The sequence below is a fragment of the Dreissena polymorpha genome, chromosome 4, assembly GCF_020536995.1.
Source record: "Dreissena polymorpha isolate Duluth1 chromosome 4, UMN_Dpol_1.0, whole genome shotgun sequence".
Classification (NCBI taxonomy): Eukaryota; Metazoa; Mollusca; class Bivalvia; order Myida; family Dreissenidae; genus Dreissena; species Dreissena polymorpha.
Genome location: NC_068358.1, coordinates 42,677,421 through 42,703,992, shown reverse-complemented (window position 1 = coordinate 42,703,992; position 26,572 = coordinate 42,677,421). Strand labels below are relative to the sequence as shown.

The window sequence follows — 26,572 nt, the reverse complement described above, 5'->3', positions numbered from 1 at the left end:
TTCTTACATTATATGCCCTGGAACAGAGCTGACAAAATGGTGCAGAAGTTTGAGTCTTATTAATGTGACAAGCCTAGAAATGACCAAGAGTATTTTTATGCCCGGAAGGAGGGCATATAGTGATCGGACCGTCCGTCCGTCTGTCCTTCTGTCACACTTTGCATTTAGGTTTCGCATTTAGGTTTTGAAAAATGCTCATAACTTCTATGTCCTTTTATATAGCAACTTGATATTTGGCATGCACGTGTATCTCATGGAGCTGCACATTTTGAATGGTAAAAGGTCAAGGTCATCCTTCGAGATCAAAGGTAAAAAAACATGTATCAAAGCGGCGCAGTAGGGGGCATTGTGTTTCTGACAAACACATCTCTTGTTTTAAATGTTTTTTGTTAGAAAAATGCAGCTAAATGAAGTATTTTATTGTATGTAACATATCTAATATATGCATGATATTTTGCGTTTAATTTTTGAAATTTTATAGTCAATGCCATGTTTGTGTTACATGAGTAAATACAATAAAATCCTCATTATTTCTCTGCATGTCAAGACACTTTATTTATTTATGCAATTAACCATATATGAATTTTATTGAATTTCAATAGTAAAGTAAAGCAATAAGCAATTGCAATGAGAACATTGTCTAATACCAATTAGTTGACTGTAGTCATTATCTGTCCAGACAAACTAGAATGAAAAACTTGTGGTGAAATAACTTTACAGCAACTTTTGACACTATGACGCATATGGATATTCCATTTCTCAATATGATAGCGGATCACATCGGTGTGGTCCTTTTATTTGCACCCTTAAATGACTGCCTCTTGCAATGATCTATTTATTTATACAACTGTTAATTAATTTAAAGGGATAACTATGAGTAATGATATTTAATTTAAACAAACATAGCAACTTGCACATCAACTGATGATCCAAAGATTTCATATAGTGTGAGCCAAGGTATTTGAGTTAGAGTGTGAGCCAAGGTATTTGAGTTAGAAAGTATTAAATAATTCAGTTATGCTTACATGTAGTAGTGATAAAAATACCACACACTTGTGGTGGTAAATCCAGTATAGTATATTTAACTTTGATTACCAAGTTATTTTGTTTCTATATAAACTTAATCTCCGGGTAATTATACTACATCATAGTGGTACATATGGCTAATTACTGTCTCGCGTGATGGAGGGATTTGCCTTTGGGTGATGCACTGTGATTATCCCCAATTATAACAGAAGCATCTCAAGTTCCTGGTATTCCCTGTCTGACAAGTGTTTTATATCATATATTACAGGACTAGATGGTTTGTTTGTAATTTCAGTTTTACTTAGCACTTTTCAATGGCTCTCATTAAAGGGATCTTTTCACGGTTTGGTAAATTGACAAAATTGAAAAAAGTTGTTTCAGATTCGCAAATTTTCGTTTTAGTTATGATATTTGTAAGGAAACTGTATTACTGAACATTTACCATAGTCCAATATAGCCATTATATGTATCTTTTGACGATTTGAAAACCTAAAAATTATAAAGCGTTGCAACGCGAAACGATTGAATAATTTGGAGAGTTCTGTTTTTGTCGTTTAAATTTACGAAACTACGAAGATTACTTATATAAGGTATAAAATACCATTGCTGTGTATGCTCGGCGGAATAGCCGAGAGGGCTAATGCGTTTTTACTTCAGACTAACTCCAGGACTCCGGGGGTCACTGGTTCGAGCCCTGGTACCGGCTACTTTTTTTTCCTTGTTTTAATTTATTATTGACTTTTTACTGGAGCTTTTAAGATCCAATGTTTACATTTATCAATATAAAGCATTTAATGACAAACTTCAAAATATGCCAAAATCTGTGAAAAGGCCCCTTTAAAAGTGAATTAGTTTTATACAATTTAATTTTATTTTTAAACTGTCTTTATGCTCCTATCAACATGGCATCATTTTTTTAAACATTTTTTTTCATAACCAAACACCCATTATAGTCTTGTGCTAAAATCAATTTAAATGATTCAATTATAGTATGTGCAAATGTCTTTTTGACATATGTTTGGTATTTTTGTCATGTAAAACCGAATACACTGTTTATTCCAAGTCAGCACTCTTGATAAGGTTTCATGAAATAAGTAACAGTATTACTCAAAACTGAAGAAAAAGGAGTAACGGAGAAAAGGAGTATTAGTACTCTTTAGGAAGAATCGATAGGGAGGTTTGCGACTCAAAGAAAGATTATAATTATTTATCCATACTTTTATTGACCCCTGTTAACATTGAAGTTTAACTAATCATTGATTTTTATGCTCACCCAAAATTTATTTTGGGGGTAGCATATATAAGCAGTCGCTTCTTCCGTCCGTGTGTGCGTCCGTCCGTCCGTGCACAATTTTTGTCTGGGCTTTTTCTCAGCAACTAATGACCGCAATTCAATGAAACTTTATGGGACGCTTCACTACCAAGAGGAGATGTGCATATAATCAGCGGGTTTTGGTCGGATGATTTTTCACAGAGTTATGGCCTTTTGAATTTTTTTTAGCTCACCTGATTGCTCAGGTGAATTATTGTGACCGGTCTTTGTCTGTCGAATGTCCGTCCGTCCGTTAACATTTGCTCGTAACACTCTAGAGGCTACATTTCTTGTCCAATCTTCATAAAACTTGGTAAGAAGCTTTGTCCCAATGAAATCTCGGCCGAGTTGGAAACTGGGTTGTGCCGGGTCAAAAACTAGGTCACTAGGTCAAAAAAAAAGAAAAACCTTGTAAACACTGTAAAGTCACATTTTATGCCCAATCTTCATGTCACTTTGTCAAAATGTTTGTCTTAATGATATCTTGGTTGAGTTCAAAAGTGGAACTGATCTGTAGAAAAACATGGCTGCCAGTGGGCGGGGCAGCTTTCCTTATTTGGCTATAGAGAAACCTTGTAAACACTCTAGAAGTCACAATTTTTGCCCAATCATCATGAAAGTTGGTCAAAACATTGGTTCAATTGATGTCTCGGACAAGTTCGAAAATGTTCGAGATCGGTTAAAAAACATGGCCGCCAGGGGGCGGGGCATTTTTCTCTATATGTATATAGTGGCAGTTTTCCCTATTTAGCTACAGAGAAACCTTGTAAACACTCTAGAAGTCACAATTTTTGCCCAGTCATCATGACAGTTGGTCAAAACATTGGTTTTATTAATATCACAGAGGAAATTGAAAATTGTCGGGATCGGTGAAAAAACATGGCTGCCAGTCGGCGGGGCATTTTTCTCTATATGTATATAGTGAAAACATGTGAACACAGTAGAAGTCACATTTTTGGCCCGATTTTCATGAAATTTGCTCAGAACATTGGTTTCCTTGATACGGGAGTTGAGTTAAAAAATGATTCTGGTCAGTTGAATAACATGGCTGCTGGGAGGGGGGCAGTTTTCTCACTATGCCCCCCCCCCCCCCTTTCGAAGAAGAGGGGGTATATTGTTTTGCTCATGTAGGTCCGTCCGTCCACCAGATGGTTTCCAGATGATAACTCAAGAGCACATATGCCAAGGATCATGAAACTTCATAGGTACATTGATCATGACTCGCAGATGACCCCTAGTGATTTTCAGGTCACAAGGTCAAAGGTCAAGGTCACGATGACCCGAAATAGTTATATGGTTTCCGGATGATAACTCAAGAACACTTATGCCTAGGATCATGAAACTTCATAGATACATTGATCATGACTCGCAGATGACCCCTATTGATTTTCAGGTCACTAGTTCAAAGGTCAAGGTCACGGTGACCCAAAGCAGTGAAATGGTTTCCGGATGATAACTCAAGAACGCTTATGTCTAGGATCATGAAACTTAATAGATACATTGATCATGACTCGCAGATAACCCCTACTGATTTTCAGGTCACTAGGTCAAAGGTCAAGGTCACGATGACCAGAAATTGTAAAATGGTTTCCGGATGATAACTGAAGAAGGCTTAGGCCTAGGATCATGAAACTTAATAGGTACATTGATCATGACTCGTAGATGACCCCTATTGATTTTCAGGTCACTAGGTCAAAGATCAAGGTCATGGTGACCCGAAATAGTAAAATGGTTTCCAGATGATACCTCAAGAACGCTTATGCCTAGGATCATGAAACTTCATAGGTACATTGATCATGACTCGAAGATGACCCCTATTGATTTTCAGGTCACTAGGTCAAAGGTCAAGGTCACTGACCTGAAATAGTTAAATGGTTTCTGGATGATAACTCAAGAACGCTTATGCCTAGGATCATGAAACTTCATAGGTACATTGATCATGACTCGCAGATGACTCCTATTAATTTTCAGGTCACTAGGTCAAAGGCCAAGGTCACGGTGACCTGAAATAGTAAAATGGTTTCTGAATGATAACTCAAGAATGCTTATGCCTTGGTTCATGAAACTTCATAGGTATATTGATCATGACTCGCAGATGACCCCTATTGATTATCAGGTCACTAGGTCAAAGGTCAAGGTCACAGTGCCAAAAAACATATTCACACAATGGCTGTCAAGGTCACGGTGACTCAACTTAGAAAAATGGTTTCCGGATGATAACTCAAGAATGCTTATGCCTAGGATCATGAAACTTCATAGGTAAATTGATCATGACTTGCAGATGAAATAATGATGAAACTTGACCAGGATGTTTGTCTGGACAATATCTAGGTCAAGTTTGACATTGGGTAAAGATTGAATGAACCAACTCCTCTCAGGTGAGCGAACTAGGGCCATCTTGGCCCTCTTGTTTAATTTTCCATTAATTGTACATATTGTGCAATTCTTGTCCAGGCTATTTCTCAGCAACTAATAACCGGAATTCAATGGAACTTTATGGGAAGCTTCACTACCAAGAGGAGATGTGCATATTATCAGCCGGTTCTGGTCGGATGCTTTTTTACAGAGTTATGGCCTTTTGAAATTTTCTATAATTTTTTTTTTGTCCCCGAGACTACTGTGCCCTCAAGACGTTTCCTTTTATCTGAATATATAGTGCAATATTGTGAAAAAAAAACTGTGGGGAGCATCACCTGTCTTCGACGGTTTCTTGTTTTCTTGGCTTAAAGTCAGTCATCAGTCTGTTTTTTCTTCTTTTTTAGCTTGGCTGTTTTCGGAGAAAACCCCGAGGTATTGTCATAGCCAGCTTGTTGTGTAGTCCGCTGTCTGCCATCAATCTTCAGCGTCATACTAAAACCTTGACATTTTGCTCTTAAATCAAAGTGCTTCTTCAGTTCTACATGCCACACCTATTTTTGGGACACTAGGTCAAAGGTCAAGGTCACTGTGAAATAAAAAAGAATTATCTTTCATTTATTCAAAACTGCAGCTGCAGCCGAGCGTTTGCGCCTGTTATGCGATGCTCTTGTTTCATTTGCTGTCACACATGTATTGCCCTGGTGGGATCAAACACTCAAAGCTCTTGCACAAGCATGCAATTATAATGAGGACATCCACCTTCTCTTTGTTAAGTTATGCTCTACCCTTGCTTTTCAGCCTATTCTGGAAACTAAAGCTGTGTTCACACTCTACAGATGGTTTTTAGTTACATCCTCTAAAACAGAGTTCAATATTGAAACAGCACAATGTTTTTGTACATCGAACTGCGCCACACTGTCCTTTCTGAAGTACTTATAAATATTGCTGTTTTGCGTCAATGTCTTTTTCAACAGTTGCCCAACACGAGCAGATGCCATTTTTAGCGCACAAAAAATATAAATGGATTGTGTGATCAGCAAATACCTCAAATTTATGCATTATTATAGCGAACCAGTTTTAATTCCAACAAGTTACAGTTCATTCTCTTGTTAAGCGGTTAAAATCCACTAATTCTTTTGAAATGGTGCCTGGCAAAAAATAAAATAATGTGTAATCAACATTTTTGAAGGGTACTTGATACACACACACATAATATTTTCAATGAATATTTATATAACTTACTTTGTGTATTTACGCAAATAAGCCCTTTATCAAGAGTGCTGTTCCAAGTTTGATGTTTTACGCCAGCTTCACATAATTTTTTGTTATAAACTATGCACTACTGATGCTAGAAATGAGGGTGTGCTCACTGTATACAATAAAGGAACAAGATTCTGCAGCAGCAGTTACAGCAGTCTCACACATGACACCCACTTACATTATATTAGAAGAATGTTTACATTTTGCACTGATTTAGGTCAATGCAATGCTCGTGGTATTTCAAGTGCACTGTCTGGTCATAAGTTGTCTTCAATTTTACAGCTAAATGGATTAATAATTTATGTATTTGTGCAAAGGACATATAAATACATAATGATGGGACCCAACGGAAATATCATGGCCAATCTAATTATTTATTTTTCCATCAGACTGAACATGATCAACAGATTCCAACCAGACTGTGAACTGATAGTCATGGTAAATAATTTCAAGCCCCTGGGAAATTTATCTATATAAGTCATTGGCAGATGCTTTGCTTTAGGAAGTCATTTCAGTTGGTGTCAGAGTGCTCAAAAAGCTAGATTATATTGCATAACTATGATATTAATCACATGCTTCATGTACTGTAAAAATATAGTAATAAGTCTAGATTTTTTTCTAAAAAATTTGATTAAAATTACAGTCTAGACTTAGGTGGTTGTCCATGAAAAAAAAAATGAAAATCAACCAAGATTGATCCCTGTGGTAAAAGTTAAAGTAGTAGTTGATGTTGTTGTTTAGAAAACTTGTTGATTTACAACACATGAAACATGGTCTTTTAACTGATTCTTCCCTATAAATATAATCACAGTTTGCTACATTTCTCTTGTTTTTATGCCCCCGGTTCGGTGGCATATAGCAGTTGAACTGTCCGTCAGTATGTTCAGTATGTCAGTATGTCTGTCCGTCCGAAAAAAAACTTTAACATTGGCCATAACTTTTTAATTATTGAAGATAGCAACTTGATATTTGGCATGCATGTGTATCTCATGGAGCTGCACATTTTGAGTGGTAAAATTTCAAGGTGAACATCATCCTTCAAGGTCTATGGTCGAAAAAACAAATCCAAGGGACAGTGCTCCAGATAACATGCGTATAGGCGTAAAAACGAATTAAATTATTTAAATAACGATTTAGATTTAAAATCTTTGCGTAAAGTTACGCATTGAAAAAATAAAACACGAAATCGAAATTTTCGAACGTGCGTAAATCTTCCAGTAGCAAATTATGTATGGTAAACATTTCATCCCGGTTCTGGCTCGTCTTGGCGCTCAATTAAAACTACAACTTTAAATCAACGTCACTCAAGCGTTTGCTGTGAGGAAGAGCCACACCTAAGAATGGTCCAAAGGCCAAACGGTCTCGATTCTGTTGTCCTAGATTTGCAGGCGAGTCATTACTGTTTATTGTACCTTTTTAATTACACTTATCGTAATTTTTATACACAAGTAATATACTCTATACCTATTCAAAATGCCATTAAAATGTTAAATATAGTTTTTGATATGACTTTAACGGCGACCAAAAGGCCATTATGACCTATTTAAAGCCGAAATGTGAGTTACCGTTTTACAGAACAAAATTAATGGCCTACTGAAGCAGTGTATTGAAGCGTGGAAGGCAAAAAAGCCATTTCAGTGTCAAAAGTCCTCGCTGCATGCATTTTTTTAATTAGATTTAAATACCCAAAGCATGGTTTCGTCAATAATTGGTGAATTTACAAGCTCTTGTGTAAATGACTGCGAATCTAAAGCACTCACAATTATTTGGTAATATATTGTTAATAATTAATTTTATAAATAGGGGGTAAAATAAGAATTAATTTTAAAAATAGGGAGTAAATAAGAATTTGACCAAATTTTTATCTGGAGCTCTGCCAAGGGAAGTAATAAGCTTTAAATGGACATAATTATCTGACCTGCCAAATTATATTTATTTTTTTTAATAAATCAAAGCGGCGCAGTAGGCGGCATTGTGTTTCTGACAAACACATCGTGGTAAAAGGTCAAGGTCAATGTCATCCTTTAAGGTCTAAGGTCAAAAATACAAATCCAAGAGAAGTTATAAGCTGTAAAGGGAGATAATTATCCAATATTGAAGATAGCAACTTGATATTTGGCATGCATGTGTATCTCATGGAGCTGCACATTTTGAGTGGTGAAAGGTGAAGGGCATACAAGTATCTTAGGTACTTTAAGGTTACCTGTGAATATACAGTCATGGTAGTGGCTTATAATTATTTTGTACTAAAAATAGAGATTTATTAGAGACAATTATTTTCAAGGGAAGTAATTTATATAATTATAAATCTCAGATTATATATTTCCTTACCAAGAATTTAAGTTCTTTTGACAGTTATTGTACAGATTTTTATTTTGATTATTTATAACTTAAATGATTGATTTGTCAAAGGTTTTTTTTTTTAAATGATATAATTACAAGATAAGTATTGATAAAAAGCATCAAAGGGCGTCGGGAATTTCCGTGAAAAAGGCACTCAATGAAGTTACATGGAACGATTTTTTTCTACTGTAAATATTAATATATTGGCCGATTATTTTAAACAAAATAGAAAAAGATACTGGTATAACCATTACCTATGATTTTGTGTTATAACCCCCAAATAACATTTATTTATGATGTTGTGTTATAACCCCCAAATAACCATTATCTATGATTATGTGTTGTAACCCCCAAATATTTCATAGTTCATTTTATTATCCCCTACCGGTTTCACCGGAGGGGACTTATGGTTTGCACTCCGTCTGTCAGTCAGTCTGTCAGTCAGTCACAATTTTCTGGATCCTGCGATAACTTTAAAAGTTCTTAATATTTTTTCATGAAACTTGAGACATGGATAGGTGGCAATATGGACATTATGCACGTCATTTCATTTTGTTCCTACGTCAAAAATTGTGGTTGCTATGGAAACAAATAGACTAGAAATACTGCTCAAAATGGTGGTTTTCTGGATCCTGCGATAACTTTTAAAGTTCTTAATATTTTTTCATGAAACTTAAAACATGGATAGATGGCAATATGGACATTATGCAAATCATTTCAGTTTGTTGCTACGTCAAAAATTCTGGTTGCTATGGCAACAACAACAATTCTGACAACGGTGGAATTTCTGATAATGGTGAAGCCGGTAGAGGACTATATTGCTTGGCAATTGTCTTGTTTACATTGGTTTCCTTTTTTAACTGGTGTCCGTGTGCAGTTTTCATTAATGGAACAGAACTGTGTAGGTTTTAAAAAGTCTGCTTCATCTTGTAAGCGTAATTTCATATTTTTCTCAACTTCAAGGGGAGATGATTCTGAACTTATTCTTACGTTGCTCATTTACCATAGGGGTTGAGTACTCATTGATATGAAAACACTGTAAAAGTTTGAAAAAAAACTTGAATGAAAACTGTAAATTGTATAAAGAAGCTGCATTTCACAATACTTTGAAATTCAGTAAAAGATCATAATAGATTTATTGCTCCGATATTCATCATTTTCAAAAGGGTTCGAGTAATACTGATATTAATTAAGGGTTCGCACAGGGCTTGAAAAGTGCTTGAAAACGAGTCCTAGGCTTGAAAAGCCCTTGAACAAAGGTTGGCCTTGAAATAGTGCTTGAAAAGTGCTTATTTCATGTAAAAAAGCCTTGAAAATGTTTATTTCTGCTCAAAATTACATGTATCATTGCTTTAATTATAATCTTAAATCGTTCTTAAGGGAAATATTACGAAAAATTATCATAAATTCCTTCGCGCAAAAAGTTGAGTACGAAATATATAAGTTTCGTACACTATTGAGTACGAAACGTTATGTGTACACGTCACAGATTATGTGTACTACGTCAGAGGTTCTCCATTGTGATCAATTTTCGCGAGTGAAAACGCAGCAATGGGGATGTGTCATTTCAAACCAGGGTGGTTAACTGAATATTCCTGGGTACAGAAAACAAATGACATTCAAAAAGCACATTGTCGGGTCTGTATGAAGACCGTTGATGTCAGGGGATGGGGAAAAGCGCTTTGAAAAGCCACGAGAAAGGGGAAACCCACAAAGAAAACAAGAAATTGAGAAGCAATTTGTTTGTTTGTAATAACTTTAAAAAGTAAATACATACATTCAGTACACCAGTTTAGAATCGCCCGGCAAAAACGTTTATTCTTTTTACCACAATAATTTTTTCGGGATTTAGTGTCAATGTGAGAAGATGTCAAAATAAAGGGTAATATTTATTTTGTATGATAACAGGTTAGGTCAGACGGCATATGCAGTTTTTTGTCATAAATAGCCAATTAAAGTTTAACCTTAGGAAAATTATTAAAAATCATTCAGCTTACAGAGTTAGTATTTCAACATTTTCACTTTTATTTTTAAATTCAACGAGACTTATTTTGGGACTTGTGGTCCGATATTGCTGGTATAGAGTTTGGGTTGGGTCCTCATTGATAAAAAACCTGTGAAAGTTTGGGAACAATCGGATGAAAATTTTGGACTTCGAACAAGAATTTCAACATTTCTCAAATTCTAAGGAAGATAACTATGAACGTAATGGTTGGATAATGCTAAAGGGCCCATACCACCTGGATAGTAATACGTGTCGCACTTTGCGCTCTTTATGTGGTTCTTAAAAAAACACTCCGAGGAGTGCTTGACTCTAGGGAAACGGGTTGCTGGGTCACAGCTCCTCCTTGAAAAGCGGCTGCTTCCTTTATCACAACTCATTGTTACAATCAATAATACGTGTCTCGATTTGCGCTCTATATGTGGTTGGGATAGGTCTATGATAGACAACCATAAAAATACATGGATAATAGATGTGTTGTTTGCATGTGTTGTTTTATTTTTTAATATAAAAACACGTGTATTTTTTTATAAGATATTTAAGTGATGTATGAAATTTTAATTAACATTGTCACCACGTTGCATCTATTATTTTAATAAAAATGCCCAATTATATTAAAATGGATTTAAAAATGTCTTTATAAAATAAAGCTTTATTATATTTATTAACCTGACTGAAAAAATTGCAAGCCGCCGATCTGTTCCGTTCGTGCCGGAACCCGGGATTGAACCGGGGGCCTTTAGATGACTGTTGCGTAAACAACTTCAGTCTAACGCTCTCCCAACTGAGCTATTTCGGCTGACATTCACTTATGTACTGCTATTTGGTGAAGTTGTGTATAGCGATCGTTATTATATGTCTATTAATAAACTAATACATTGTACGTTTTTGTACCACTACGCCTTCCAATAAACTTGCTTGTGCGATAGGTCGTTATAGATAGTTAATTCTCAAATAAATAAGCAAATTAGGAAAACCACAAAATAAATATATTTTGATTATGTTTTGTTTTTATACAAAACATCATTTGTTTTTATACAAAACCTGAAAGTTTCTCGTATTTGCCCGGTCCCTGTGATCTTTCCCATGTGATCAGTTGTGGATCAGTTATTAATTAAAACAATTAGCTTTGCATTATTGGCAATAAATGTTGTAATAAATGTTATAGGCACAAATGCAGTACTTATTTACACTAATTTACACAAAAAATCACCACTATGCAAGATATTCTTAAAACAAAAAAATATATACATTTATCCGTAAAATAACTTCTCCTCCCATAAGCGAAAAAAAAATGCATTACATACTAGTCGCCGCCCTCCAGGGCGACGCCAATCATTTCTTTCCTGTACTAATTTGGGAATGGTAGGGTTCATTACATTTGTGGACTTATGTCCATAGATAGGTGATGAACTCTGGCTATGATCTCTTTGATACCCCCCCCCCCAAAATCCAAGGGAATTAATAAGCTTTAAAGGGAGATGACAAACATATCTCTTGTTATTTTGACAATTTAATCCAAAGTTTTAAACTAACAAACAACTAAGAGTAAGAGCAATTTATGCATACCACTTTTGCTGATGACCCAAAACCTTATCAATTCCTGCATATAGCCAAGAAACAATGCGCGGCATTGTTATAGTTCTTGAACTACAATCATTTACAAATTGAATCATAATATAAATATTGTGTAAAATAAATAATTTTGAAAGGATCATTTATGTAAAAAGTCCAAAATCAATTTTTTAGCATGTCGCGGAAGAGTAAGTTTATGAATGATTACAATAGTCCACAGGCAAGTGGTATTTTTCCCCAGCACATTTTATTCCAATCTGAGGCTTTTAAGGGAAAATAAAATGACTCCTGTCGAGATTGCAATGCCCTATCATGGGTCTTTTGGTTCATAGTGCTTGGCTGATTTCTGGTAGTACAGCTGGGGGGGGGGGGGTGAATCTGATATGGCTAGGAAATCTGAAGCAGAACTTCTATCTAAATGACCTTTGAAAAGCGAAAAAAAATCAAACAAAAACGTTTTTAAAGAAGTATGTTTTATTTTCATATTCATATGAATTCCTTTTAATTATTGTTTTATAATGATAAGTAAAACGCAGTTCATTGGCGGAAATTTGTGGCAATCGTAAATTATTTATCATCTTTTGCTTTAACGTGATAGGAAACAACAAAACTGTTTGGGTTGATCATTTTAGATTTTTTTGAGTGTGTGTGATATATGTTTAAATAATACTTTGCATTTTGACTCAGTACGAAATCAACCGAGGAAGACACAATGGACTATTGATAAACGTTGATAACACACTATTGCTATCAAGATGAGAAACAAAAACTACGGAAATCGTTTCATTATTTAACCACAAATGTTTGCTGTACTCTTCAGTGTGTATTGAAGTCGTTCTTGAAAGACTGAAATGCTGCCGAAATAGTCCAGTTTGCTATAAATAACACAGTTTTACTTCAATTTCCTATTAAAAAGTATTGTGCTAAAATGTTCTATTTATAAGAAACAAAGATACTTTTGTTGATCCGCGTCATGTGAAAATGGGTCTTAAGCCATATCCGGCTAGTGAAGCTATGGTCCAACCTGGGCATCCTGCAGTAGGTCAGGAGATACATAATGAGACCACAAAACCTTGTGCAACTGCGCAGGCAGGGCTTTAGCTACACCAGCAAACTTGCCATAAGAACTATTTTCGCATGACGCGGCTAGAAAAGTATGATTTTAATGTGTCAAAAGAAAATTGCATGTTGAAAGAAAACTGCATGTTAATAAAATATTTCAATACATATATTTTAATGATGAAAAAATCAACATGTAATAAGCAAATGAGGATGCAAATGATGTGATCTACCGTATTATAATTTTTTTTTACAAACATTTGCATGTGGTTTGAATACGCGTGCAATTAATAACACAAATTTCAGCAGTGAATATTGGACAAACGTGAAAAAACGCAACACCAACAATTTAAATCTTTTTGTTAAAATTATTTAAAGAGTATTTTTCTGACTTCATTCCAAAGTTACGATATTATATTTGAGGGTTTCCGGTTGGCAAAATCGCCAATGGCAATTGACTCTGTTGTGACGTTGCGATGGGGGAGGGGAGATACTTATAGGAGATTTTCTTGATGACTACAAAGAATCCCCAAGCAGAATTGTAATTGTCCGTAGGAGGATAGTGGTTTCACTAAAGTGCCTCAGGAGGGTCCATATGGGAACTTCTTCAAGCAGCTCTGTTAATCAAAAGAGTACCGTCATTCCTCGACCAGTAGGTCCTCTCCTGCTGACTTCGCTGACTCTCAGAACTTGGAAGGATCGCTAAGCGGAATGGTAATTGTCGGTAGATAGATAGTGGTTTCACTACATTGCCGGAAGAGGGACAGTGACAGCAGAGTTGGCATCGTAGAGGACTGGCATGGCGGCCTTGGGCAGATAAAAAGGCCAGGGTCGGCTGTACCCATGGAGTACGCTCAACTTGCTGGGGAAAACGTTTGGGTCGACAGCTTATGGTGCCTAGAGAGGCCATACAAGCAGCGCATCTCGCGAGGAGCGGGATGAAGATCTTCTTTATTTTTCAGCACTCCCTTTGCAGAGTAACCATGTCCTTTTAAGGACAACCAGACAAGAATCGTTGTTAGTTGTCTACCAGTGCACATTAAAGAGTCATTTGCCACCGTGCTCTTGTCTACTTGGATCAAAATTATTTAGTTGGCGAATACCTGTGCAGCCGAGGTGAATTTGCCAAGCTACATTTCAGTCATTTGTGCTGACAAAGATGCGTCACAAGGAATTTGCAGGTTACTTTCTAGTCGCAAAACTGTAATTTCCATGTCCAATCGGTTTCGAGAATGCTTATGAGGACAGATTAACTGGTGTCTTCTTTTTATGCTCTCCGAAAGCATATAGTTGCCAGTTTGTCCTTCTTTCCTTACTTCCTTACTTCCTTCCGTCACACTTTTGTTACAGTTTCTCATAGCACCTTTAATACTTTACCAATCTCTTTCATATTTGGCATGTAGGTACCTTGCATGGACCTCTACCTTTTGATTAGGTTTGAGGTCACTGGGGTCAAGGCCAAGGTCACTTAGGCTAATAATAGATTTTTCCGTCACACTTTTGTTAAAATTCTCATAGCACCTTCAATACTTTACAGATCTCTTTCATATTTTGCATGTAGATTCCTTACATAGGCCTCAACCTTTTGATGAGGTTTGAGGTCACTAGACTCAAGGTCACCCAGGCTAATAAAAGATTTTTTATGTGGTTATTTACACATAGATTGACAAAGCGCATCATCGGGGAGCATCCATCAGTTTTACTGATATTCTTGTTTTATTAACGTTGGTCAATGAAGTAAGCGTTTACCACAGATTGTTTAACATATAATTACAGTTTACATCTCTTTCATATTTGGCATGTAGGTACCTTGCATGGACCTCTACCTTTTGATGAGGTTTGAGGTAACTGGGGTCAAGGTCACCAAGGGTAATAATAGATTTTTCCATCACACTTTTGTTAAGTTTCTCATAGCACCTTCAATACTTTACCGATCTCTTTCATATTTGCAGACCTGTTTACTTCTACGGATTCGCCGTAGTTACTACGGATTATTTGGCTAAACTACGCACTACGGATTTGTACTGAAAAACTACGGATCCTTCGATCAAAATGGTCAAATTTCAGTTTTTAATTGGGTAATTTATCAATAATAATCATTTTGGCGCTTGCGTAGCAATAAACTTGCGATTCAAGCCTCCCGGGGAAGGAGTGCTGATCGAGCTTGTCGAGTCGTCACCGAGCAACAACTGACATATTGTTTCGCAAATTTAGCCGAATATATACGATTTTACGTTGCTATCTAGTATACACATGTCTCTCTATTGCGGAGAATACCGGCAATAGTCGATGAATCGGGATTGAGCACGCCTGTTTTTACACACGTCCAAGATTGTGGCACGCAGACAAGAATTGCGATTAACGGCGAAAATAATAAATACCATTCAAATTAACAACGGGTATCATATGGTCATTTGGGAATAATGTAATGCGTGTGTCAATTAACGCAACATACTACGTTTGAGATTTAAAAAAAATATTTATCAGAAATCTGCACAGTGAATGTGCGTCACGGAAACGAGTGTTGGAAAATTGGTGTTAAGTCTACTCAAAAAGTTAAATCATTTATTATAATAAGAATGAGAATCGTTCAAAAATGGAAAGAGACAAACATGATTTGATTTATATGTACATGGATCTGTGTATAATCAGATTCATATGCATATTCTGCTTTATTATGTTTGTTACGCTGTACAGTTTAATGAAATAGCATTGAACTGAGGTTGTCAAGTGCAAGATATTGAAAGGTAAACAAATAAAATATATTATTTTAACTCCATTTAATACATCATTAACACAACAAGAACACTAAAGGATGTTTGTCAATATTTGTTTATGTTTTCCCCTTATGATATTTAATCTTAAAAAATACTGAATTAAATATTAATAGCTACTCTTAAAGAGCTTATGATCAAATGGTGTATTTAAGAATCTATAGACTATTGCAAGTTGAATATGCATGTGGATGGATGTTAACTAAATATTGTCTACATTGTAAGAAGACATTGAAGCAGCACTTTATAATATAAAATGCTGTCAAACATGCGCTTAAAACAATTTTAATTCTGTTATAATCATATGTATAATGCTTAATGTCTCCCAATTTCATGGTTTATCGGGCTATTTTTTCCAATTTCATGGTTTATCACGCTAATTTCCCCAATCCAAATGGCACAGGCTGTAACAAATCAAAGCAAAAAAAAAATCACTTAACAGATTTTATTATTAGCAAGTAAATTCATCTAATGCTTTATGTACCTTTAAACTGATATGTGACCCAGTCATGGTGTTTTAATGCTCAAAATGATTGAAAAGTTTAAACTATTGACAACAGCCCCAAACTACTGAGAGATGCCCTCCATACTACTGAGAAGCAATCGGTAGGGGTCTGTATTTGGCATGTAGGTACCTTGCATGGACCTCTACCTTTTGATGAGGTTTGAGGTCACTAGGGTCAAGGTCGTCGAGGCTAATAATTGATTTTTCCTTCACAATTTTGTTACAGTTTCTCATAACACCTTCAATACTTTACAGATCTCTTTCATATTTGGCATGTAGGTGCCTTGCATGGACCTCTACCTTTTGATGAGGTTTGAGGTCAAGGTCAAGGTCACCGAGGCTAATAATAGATTTTCCGTCATGCTTTTGTAACTTTACAGATCTCTTTCATATTTGGCATGTAGGTACCTTGCATGGACCTCTACCTTTTGATGAGGTCACTGGGCTAAGGTCACCGGGGCTAATAATTGATTTTTCCTTTACACTTTTGTTACAGTTTCTCATAGCACCTTCAATACTTTACCGATCTCTTTCATATTTGGCATGTAGGTATCTTGCATGGACCTCTACCTTTTGATGAGGTCAATGGGCTAAGGTCACCGGGGCTAATAATGTATTTTTCCTTCAAAAGTTTGTTACAGTTTCTCATAGTACCGTCAATACTTTACCGATCTCTTTCATATTTGGCTTTTAGGTACCTTGCATGGACTTCTACCTTTTGATGAGGTCTAAGGGCACTGGGGTCAAGGTCACCAAGGCTGATAATAGATTTTACGTCATGCTTTTATTAATTTACTGATCTCTTTCATATTTGGCATGTAGGTACCTTGCATGGACCTCTACCTTTTAATGAGGTTTGAGGTCACTGGGCTCAAGGTCACCAAGGCTAATACTAGTTTTTCTTTCACGCTTTTCTTATAGTTTCTCATAGGGCCTTCAATACTTTATCGATCTATTACATATTTGCTATGTAGGTACCTTGCATGGACCTATTTTTTTTATGAGGTTTGAGGTCACTGGGCTCAAGGTCACCGAGGCTAATAATATATTTTCCATCACGCTTGTATAACAGTTTCTCATAGCACCTTCAAAACTTTACTGATCTCTTTCATATTTTGCATGTAGGTACCTTGCATAGGCCTCAACCTTTTGATGAGGTTTGAGGTCACTAAGGTCAAGGTCACCGAGGCTAATAAAATATTTTTTATGTGGTTATTAACACATATATTGACAAAGCGCATCATCGGGGAGCATCCATCAGTTTCACTGATATTCTTGTTTTATTAACGTCGGTCAATGAAGTAAACGTTTACCACAGATTGTTTAACATATAATTACAGTTTTATCGGTTAAGTTATATAAAACGGTAATTAATACAGAACATTAAAGACAATGTCTGGCATTGTCCTCACGCCTTTTAACTGTAATTAATAGTAAGTTATGAAAAGTTAAAAGAAAATGGTGAGCAACTGACTTCTTATGGCGAGTAAGTTGTGATAACAACAACCTTAAAAGAATCTACGAGGTAGCATTTAAATTTCAGTACATGAATATTTCGCTTTTCTAGCCATTTGTTAGTATTTGCTGATTAAAGTCCCTTTGTACACATGTAAAAAAACATGTTTTCATAAGAGTTAAAAAAGTTGCTGTCGTCTGTCATGTTCCATGCATGAAAAGTGTGCCTGTTGCAACAGACCAGGTGCTGTAACTAAATATAGACGTGCAATCTGTACATTTAGTATTTTAGGATGAAAAAATATAATCAAAATAAATGCACACAATGAGAAAGTATTGACCCATTTAAAGTAAAGAAAAAAAGTTTATTTACGAATTAATCATTGCAGTTACTGTAGTACGTTCATAAAAATATTGGTGACGGTGGAGTAGATGAGTTATGCGCTAATGTCAGTACATGAAAATGAATAAAAATGAAATTGAAATACATTAAATAAAGAATTAAATTTCAGGCTAAAAATATTTAATATTTTTTAATGTGGTTTGATTCAGAATTTAATACAATGCTCGTTGATACCAATACATTTATTATAAGAATGATAGTGTGGTTCACTCTGTTGTGTATGTGGGTTAACATAAACAGAGAACAACGCAGTACGTTTGGTGGCTATTTTAATACTACATCATATGATCAGTGGTGAGCATGCAGAAGTACATAAAGGGTGTGGCTATGATACACATGATTGAACATTAACCAATCAGATTCATGATAAATACATAACACACTCTTTGTTAGACACAGATTTTTTCTTTTTTCCTCTTTGAAATCATAATTGGAGTTTATGAGAATCCTGAATAAAATTATGAGAGATTGTAAATCAATGGCATTTTCTTCTTTGTTTTTAAAATCTCACCACTGTAGACAATTAAAGTAAATTACATCAGTGTTCAAAAGTCAAACTAAATGTCCTGTGACTGTGAGTAATATTAAATATGCTCAAAGAACAAACAACTGGAGTGCCTTCGGCGCTTTGATTACTATACTGAACATGTCACAGGTACTTGAAACAAATTTTTGGTCCTTATATATATATATATATATATATATATATATATATATATATATATATATATATATATATATATATATATATTATGAGAAAAGGTATCCTGATGATTTCAAAGGTGTATTGAATAACACAATGCAACAGCATGAAATATCAAACAAATTATGCACACATATGTCGTTGTGGTTGCCAGCAGGAAGCGTCCATCTATAGTTAAACACCTTTTATTGATGAACATTCACCAAGCTGTCCAAAACGGCTAAAAGTTTCACAAATATGACCCCAAAATCGCAGTGTGTATTTCTCGACTTCCAAATGTGAGTTATGACAGAAGGCAATTTTTGGTTGATTTTTCACAATAAAACAAGAACTTTGCTATAAACTCCACATATGTTTTTCATTTACTAAGTTTTCCTTCAAACTATGTCGTTCTTTAGTCACAGTTGAACAGTAAAAAGTCAGAAATTCAGAATAAACAATACATTTATCGTACTTCGCACCATCACGACCACCATTTTGAAGCACAAATTGGTGTTACGGAAAGATGACGTTGTCATTGAAAATAAAATTGGTAAAATTGTTCTTTAATTTATGACTCATTCAACCAATCGACAACAAGATAAAATTAAGCATGTTCCAACGATGACGTGTATACTGTTTGAACTTATAATGGTGTATTTTCTACTTTTGCTGAGTATTTGTGTTCTGCGGTTACTAAAGAATGATGTATTTCGGAAGGAAGGAAAATTTAGTCAATGAAAAACGTACATGAAATTATAGAGAAGTTCTTGTTTAATTGTGAAAAATCGACCAAAATCGCCTTCTACCATAACTGACATTTGGACGTCGAGAATTACACACTTTGATTTTGGGGTCATATTTGTGAAACTTTTAGCTGTTTTTGACATACTTGGTGGATTTTCATCAAATAAACAGTGTTAAATCATAGATGGGCACTTCCTGCTGGCAACCACAACGACATATATGTGTGCATTGTTTGATCTTTCATGCTGTTTCTTAGAGTTATTCATTACACCTGTGAAATAATTGTTGGGTACCTTTTCTCTTATTATATATAAATAAGGACCAAAAAAAAAATTCTAGTACCTGTGGAACATGTAAACAAAGGATCAAGGGCATTAAAATCTTGCATAAATTCATAATCTTTAATTGTGAATTAACAGTTTGCAGTTAAAGCAACACATTTCTTTCAGACAATGGATTCCTTTCTTTTAGTTTTGTATGTTTTTGTCTTTGTTTTTTTTGTATGTGGTTCATTATGCTTTGCTTGTCTATATTTTTTATATATTTCAATTTCCACAATATTGATGATATTGTATTGATTGTGTAAAGTACATAATACGTGTTGGCTTTTGTCTGCGTCCCACAGTGCAATAGGATGTTATGGTCTACTTACAGAATACAAATGTCTGAAATGTCATTAAATATAAACAATTCAATTATCAAATACGGTCGCATAGGCTTGAACCCATTTTGTTTAGCCTATGGAGACACAGGAAAGACCTAAAAAGGAATATAATGATCTTTTTACATTATTTTTAAAAAATGTATGTAATTTCTAGTTTAAATACCTTTCAGCATCGGAAAGTCTGTGTTTGTGATGCTCGACCCATTCCTGAAGTTTGTCTTGTTGGACCCCAAGAGAGCCTCGGAATACAGCAACTTGAGATGGTCCCTGCAGCAAGCCCTCCTGAAGGGGGTCACTCAGCAGGTGGGGGAGGAGTCAAGGGCAGGGATGCAGTATTTGATTGACAGCCTCTGTCAAATGCAGGTATGGTGAAGGGGGTCACTCAGCAGGCGGGGGAGGAGTCAAGGGCAGGGATGCAGTATTTGATTGACAGCCTCTGTCAAATGCAGGTATGGTGAAGGGGGTCACTCAGCAGGCGGGGGAGGAGTCAAGGGCAGGGATGCAGTATTTGATTGACAGCCTCTGTCAGATGCAGGTTTGGGGCAAGCTCTCCTGAAGGGTGTCACTCTGTAGGTGGGAGAGGAGTAAAGGGCAGGGATGCAGTATTTGATTGACAGCCCTTGTCAGATGCAGGTATGGGGAAAGCTCTCCTTAAGGGTGTCAATCTGTAGGTGGGGGAGGAGTCATGGGAAGGGATGCAGTATTTGATTAGCAGCCTCTGTCAGATGCAGGTATGTGGCAAGCTCTCCTGAAGGGTGTCACTCTGTAGGTGGGGGAGGAGTCAAGGGCAGGGATGCAGTATTTGATTGACAGCCTCTGTCAGATGCAGGTATGGTGCAAGCTCTCCTTAAGGTGTCACTCAGCAGTTAGGAGAACGAGAGCGCCGATGGTCTATTTGCATAATATAGGGAAGTTTCTACTGAAGTAAATGTTAAAGGATTAGTTGTCTGACTGAAAATGTAAAAGGCTATCAAAAAGATTTTTTTATGAAGAACAAGACTATTGCCAAGCAATAAAAGTCCCCTACCTTGCATGAAGAAGTAATATAATTATCTCCCTTTGTTTTCAAGTGGCATAATTCTTTTAAGTTTTCCTTGTAGATGGTAATTTTCTTAAAATAACTCGCTTTTGCCAATCACAGAATTGTTTTACGAACGAAATTTGTTTTAGTTTCTAAGAACGTTTTTTTCAAGCAATACGGTCTTTGAAAAATTCACTAAAAATGGTGTAAGCAATGTCCTTGGAAGAAAATGTTAGAAAAAAGTTTCTAAATTAAAAATTTAAAAATTACGAAATACTATATTAAATATCTATTTGGTCTGCCCAAAATCAGGGACGGCTTGGAAAAGGACAACCGTTTCCCGTGTGATTTTGAAATGTGGTATTACATAAGCCTATTTGGATTGCAAATAGACTAAAAAGTGTTAAGGTTGTGGCTGAAGTATTTGATTGACAGCATCTGTCAGATTGCAGTTATGTCTTGAATGATCTAGTCAGCTACTTTAATTATCGACAAAGGGCCTCATCACTTTCAAGTACATAAAGAGCTTATACATTTTTGGAGTGGAGACTTGGTATTTTCTAGGATGTTTCAAATATAAATCAACTGTTTATAGCAGTAAAAATAATAATTAAGATTTTGTTTGTGATAAAAACATAACCTTAAAGTTGCTGCACATTTTATAATATACATGCATTATTATACTATTCAGTTTATTTGCATGTGGCATTCACTTTTTGTTAAAATTTTATACTCTCCAAAACTTGGCATTGTGTTTATACACAGTGTATTTGATTGACACTTGATATATACCATTTACCATTCCCATGCTATACAGCTGTATTAAATGGCAATTTCTATTCAACAAGCAGTGGGAGGAATTAAGCATGAATTGCACTTGTTGGTCTGTCTTTCTACATATTTCCCAAAGCTTAAAATTTAAATACCTCTCAAACTTTCAGAGTTTAATGACTTTTGTATTTTTCATCATTGCCATATATTGTTCCAACATTTTTCTCTTAAACTATTGGTTAAATCTTGCTCAAACTCTCACATTTCAATGACCTTTATGTGTAGATGAGGATAGAAATTTGGTTTCCAAGTTTTGGCAGTTTGTTTTCACTGAAGAATATATAGTTAAAACATTGTGTGTTTTCAACTCCTCTAAATGCTCATTGGCTCAAACTTTAAAAGTTGCGTATGAACATGATCATTATGCAAGGAATTTTTACTGCAACCTGTTTTATTTTTTTTGTCATTTTGTCCGCTGTAGAATATAAAGTGGATTCGCCTGTGTCCAAACATGTGATATGGGGGCATCATCGTCTGTGACAAATATCTAGTTTCAGTTAGCCAAGTAGCCTTTGATGTGAAAAGTAAAAAATGTTTATGTTGTTTATTTAACATTTTAGTGACAATTAAATGCTGCACTGTTTAAGAAGGTAATTGGTTTATGCATGGCCCCAAATTATTGGCCCCGTCATTAATTGATACTTGATACTAATCTTAAATAGTTTGTTTATCATTGCAATTGCACTGATTAATATGTACATGTCTTAAATTTGTTGTTGTTTAAAGATTTTTTTGTAAAATTGGTTGATATGGGATCCACAGTTTAACTGAGACTGAAGTCAGACGCTATATCTGGAAGTGAATGCTGCGTTTGCATATTTTGGGTTGTTCATACTGTAGTCTACAGGTTAATAATGGGATACACTTACTGTTGGGCAGCATGCTGTTTAAACTGCGAGGATTGATAAATAAAGGTTTACAATATGGGATGCGTTTCTTTAAAATCGAATATCACAGATTGAAGTTTCCAAACAATTATTATATTCGGAAAAGTAAACACAATAATTAGTGAACGAATATTAATGGTTTTATGGTAGAGTGAGAGATGTATGTGTCCAGTCAATAACTTTGTTATTGTGCATGCTTGTTTTCAAAATGAGTTTACACAACTGATCATATTGATATAACATGTCACGTGCATCAGCTACATGGCTGGCTCATAGGTCCAGGTAACAGTTAATGCTTAAAGATTTTAGTTATTTCTTTTTAATAATGTGCTATTCACTGGAATATAAATGTTGTTGGTAAAAAAATTATCAACTACATTGAAGAAACAAAACTTTATGCTTTTATGGATTTTTTTGGTTGAAAGGAAAATACATCTTGCCAGAAAGTGTTGTCTCTGATTTGACGTGTTGACAATACAGCATTAAGTGTTGTCTCTGATTTGATGTGTTGACAATACAGCATTAAGTGTTGTCTCTGATTTGACGTGTTGACAATACAGCATTAAGTGTTGTCTCTGATTTGATGTGTTGACAATACAGCATTAAGTGTTGTCTCTGATTTGATGTGTTGACAATACAGCATTAAGTGTTGTCTCTGATTTGATGTGTTGACAATACAGCATTAAGTGTTGTCTCTGATTTGATGTGTTGACAATACAGCATTAAGTGTTGTCTCTGATTTGACGTGTTGACAATACAGCATTAAGTGTTGTCTCTGATTTGATGTGTTGACAATACAGCATTAAGTGTTGTCTCTGATTTGACGTGTTGACAATACAGCATTAAGTGTTGTCTCTGATTTGATGTGTTGACAATACAGCATTAAGTGTTGTCTCTGATTTGATGTGTTGACAATACAGCATTAAGTGTTGTCTCTGATTTGACGTGTTGACAATACAGCATTAAGTGTTGTCTCTGATTTGACCTGTTGACAATACAGCATTAAGTGTTGTCTCTGATTAGATGTGTTTACAATACTTGACCGTCAAGCATTAAGCCCAGTTTTCTTAGAGACCGACAATCAGTAGTACACTCGCCCTCCTTGATATTAATCATATCAGTCTTTTACAGGCAGCATCCCTAGATCTGGTCCAGGAGCCAATGAAGAAAATGTTAGAGTAACTAACTGACCACTGTGATATGACTGTGTCTGTTGAATTTGGCAACATATGCAAATATTGTAAACAAACAAGCAAAGAATCCCAGTGTCTTATTGACATTCTGACAATGTGTATTATAGAAAGTTGTTGTTGTTGTAATAGGCATTTGAGATATACATACTATTCTATGTTGTGATTCCATTTCGATTGAAACTGAATCTTAGGTAACAATCATTGAAATAAATAGATTGCCAACACAGATTATGTCTTTTGAATGCATCCCTTACATGACCCTTCAGACAGGCAATAATGGTATTGCCAAATCTTATAAGCAAGCATCCAAATTCAGATTAGATTAGCCCATGTCCACTCTGCCAGTTACACAGGCTTGGTAACCAATTTATCTCTTGTTTGATAGGGTTCAACAAATTCGAGTTTAAACAAGCAAGAAATGTTCGTGATGTCAAGAAAAGGTTATTTCTGAAAAAACAAAACGTTCTTGGACTTAGATGTGTCTCCCAATGGAAATTGCAAATTTTCATGAAATAGAGGAAGTAATTTCCATTGTTGGTCTAGGCAATTTTCTCAGTTAGAATACTATGGTGATATGTCTCTGCCTATTATGGCCCCACAGATAACAGCCTGTTGACTGATAATGATGAGTGAGTGCTTGAAGAATCCAAAACAAACTGACTTTGGCGCTATTCTGTTCTTTAACAGATGCATAATTGTTTGGTAATGCAAATATCAATTGACAACTTCTCTTTTACTTTTCGTGTGTTATGTTTGACAATAATTATATTCAGATACCTGTAAGATAAGATAGTTGGTTAAAGTCTCATCATCATGTACCTAGTAAAACATATATAAAATAGCTTTAAAACATATATAAAATAGCTTTTAAACATTTATAAAATACCTTTAAAATATATATAAAATAGCTTTAAAACATAGTACACAAAAATGCCACTCACAATTGAGTCATAAGAGACTATACATATTCTAAAAAATACAATTTAACGTCAATAGCTAAAACTTTATAAACATATTTCACTACTACAAATGAGAATGTTGTTCAAGTTTTTAACCTCAAATAGCAGTCTTAATTAATACAAAATATATAAGGCCACGACTTTTTTTTTTATTGGTTTACAAAAATTATTTTGAAAATGGTCCATCGGGCGGTCGAAAAAAAAAAAAAAAAAAAAAAAAAAACATCATTGGAAAAAAAAGTTAATGCTAATAACATCAGAACAAAGACAACATATCTTTTATAACCTTAACACAGAGACAAAAAATCAAATTATGCAATGAAACACATCTATATCTTCAAATGAAATGTGTCCTAACAGCACCTTATGTAACATCAGGCAATTTTAAACACTCCATTACATGACATGCGTTCTTCTCCCATTAAAACGAAAAACTGCACTTCATTTCCATAATTGGATGCGCACCATTACGCAATGCGATGCCCGTTGCATAAATCTTATATAAGATAAACTACTCATACACAAATTACCCGGTATGTGTTTGCTCTTACTCGACTTATGAGATCGTACATGAAAAAAAAATCGAGGTAGATCGATCCATGCGTCGTCGCGGTAATGTTTGTCAAAGTTGTTGTTGTCATGAAAACTCGTTGATTTACAACGCAAAACGTCTTATTTGAACTGACGCGAATTAATTTAATCATATTTGTCAACTTCGCTTTTGCTTTATTTTGATAATTTAATCCAAAGTTTAATGTTAGCAAGTGTTTTTTTACTGGAATTGTAAACAAGGAGTCGGTTAAAGTTTTTCGAAAATGTGCAGTCTGTGTGAATTGACAGTTTGACGTCATCAAAGGAAAGCCGCTTTCTGTCGGAAGCAATAAAGCGACAAATTTCGCGCCGAAAAAATGGGCTTCCTTTGTCTAGCAATCAACATGCCGAACCAATCGTGTGTTTGTTTCTCAATTGCAATCCTCCAATTTAATAAAAGCACGTGCATAGCTCCGCCTTCGAATCTTTTGCAGAGAACGGAGGCGGAGTTTAACGGTTAATTGAGCTAGTGTTTTACACAAGTTGAGTTCCGATTTGCCGAAATTACTCGGCCCTAAGCATTGAAACGACAAATACATTTATCAATGATTTTCCGAGATATACCGATTTGTTCCGATTTCCAAACTTTCTGTACAGTTCCTATAAACTATGGCGGACGTGTTTACAAAATTCCTAAACACATATATCGTAAATAATGGCAGTGTTTTATTGGATTATTTATACTTATTATCAAATACTATCGGGTTTGTTTAATATAATTAACATGTTAAACAATATAGTTGCGTCACAGACACGGAAATAAATTTTGATGGGGTCGACATTTGACTGACGCTGATTTTCTTATTGTCTGTAATTTTTACCCGAAATAAATTTTGAGAAGTGCCCATAAAAGGACTGGTACATAATGTGTCACATTGAAAAATATCCCGATCTCTGCAATATATGTGAACCAATCGTTGATTGT

General features: G+C 35.2%; 1 protein-coding gene and 1 long non-coding RNA gene across 16 annotated transcripts in view; both read left to right on the top strand.

The window, feature by feature from the left end:
* LOC127879225 (focadhesin-like) overlaps window positions 1-26,572 on the top strand; it is a 444,547-nt gene that overhangs the window by 241,548 nt on the left and 176,427 nt on the right. For all 15 annotated transcript variants that reach the window (XM_052425945.1, XM_052425946.1, XM_052425939.1 and 12 more), the window contains one exon: window positions 20,336-20,528. In XM_052425945.1, the coding sequence (XP_052281905.1) occupies window positions 20,336-20,528 (193 nt within the window). The remainder of the gene's footprint in view (window positions 1-20,335; window positions 20,529-26,572) is intronic.
* LOC127875977 (uncharacterized) lies at window positions 20,558-24,323 on the top strand. The gene is made up of 2 exons (XR_008047584.1): window positions 20,558-20,614; window positions 24,036-24,323. It is a non-coding gene; the product is annotated as an uncharacterized LOC127875977 (long non-coding RNA).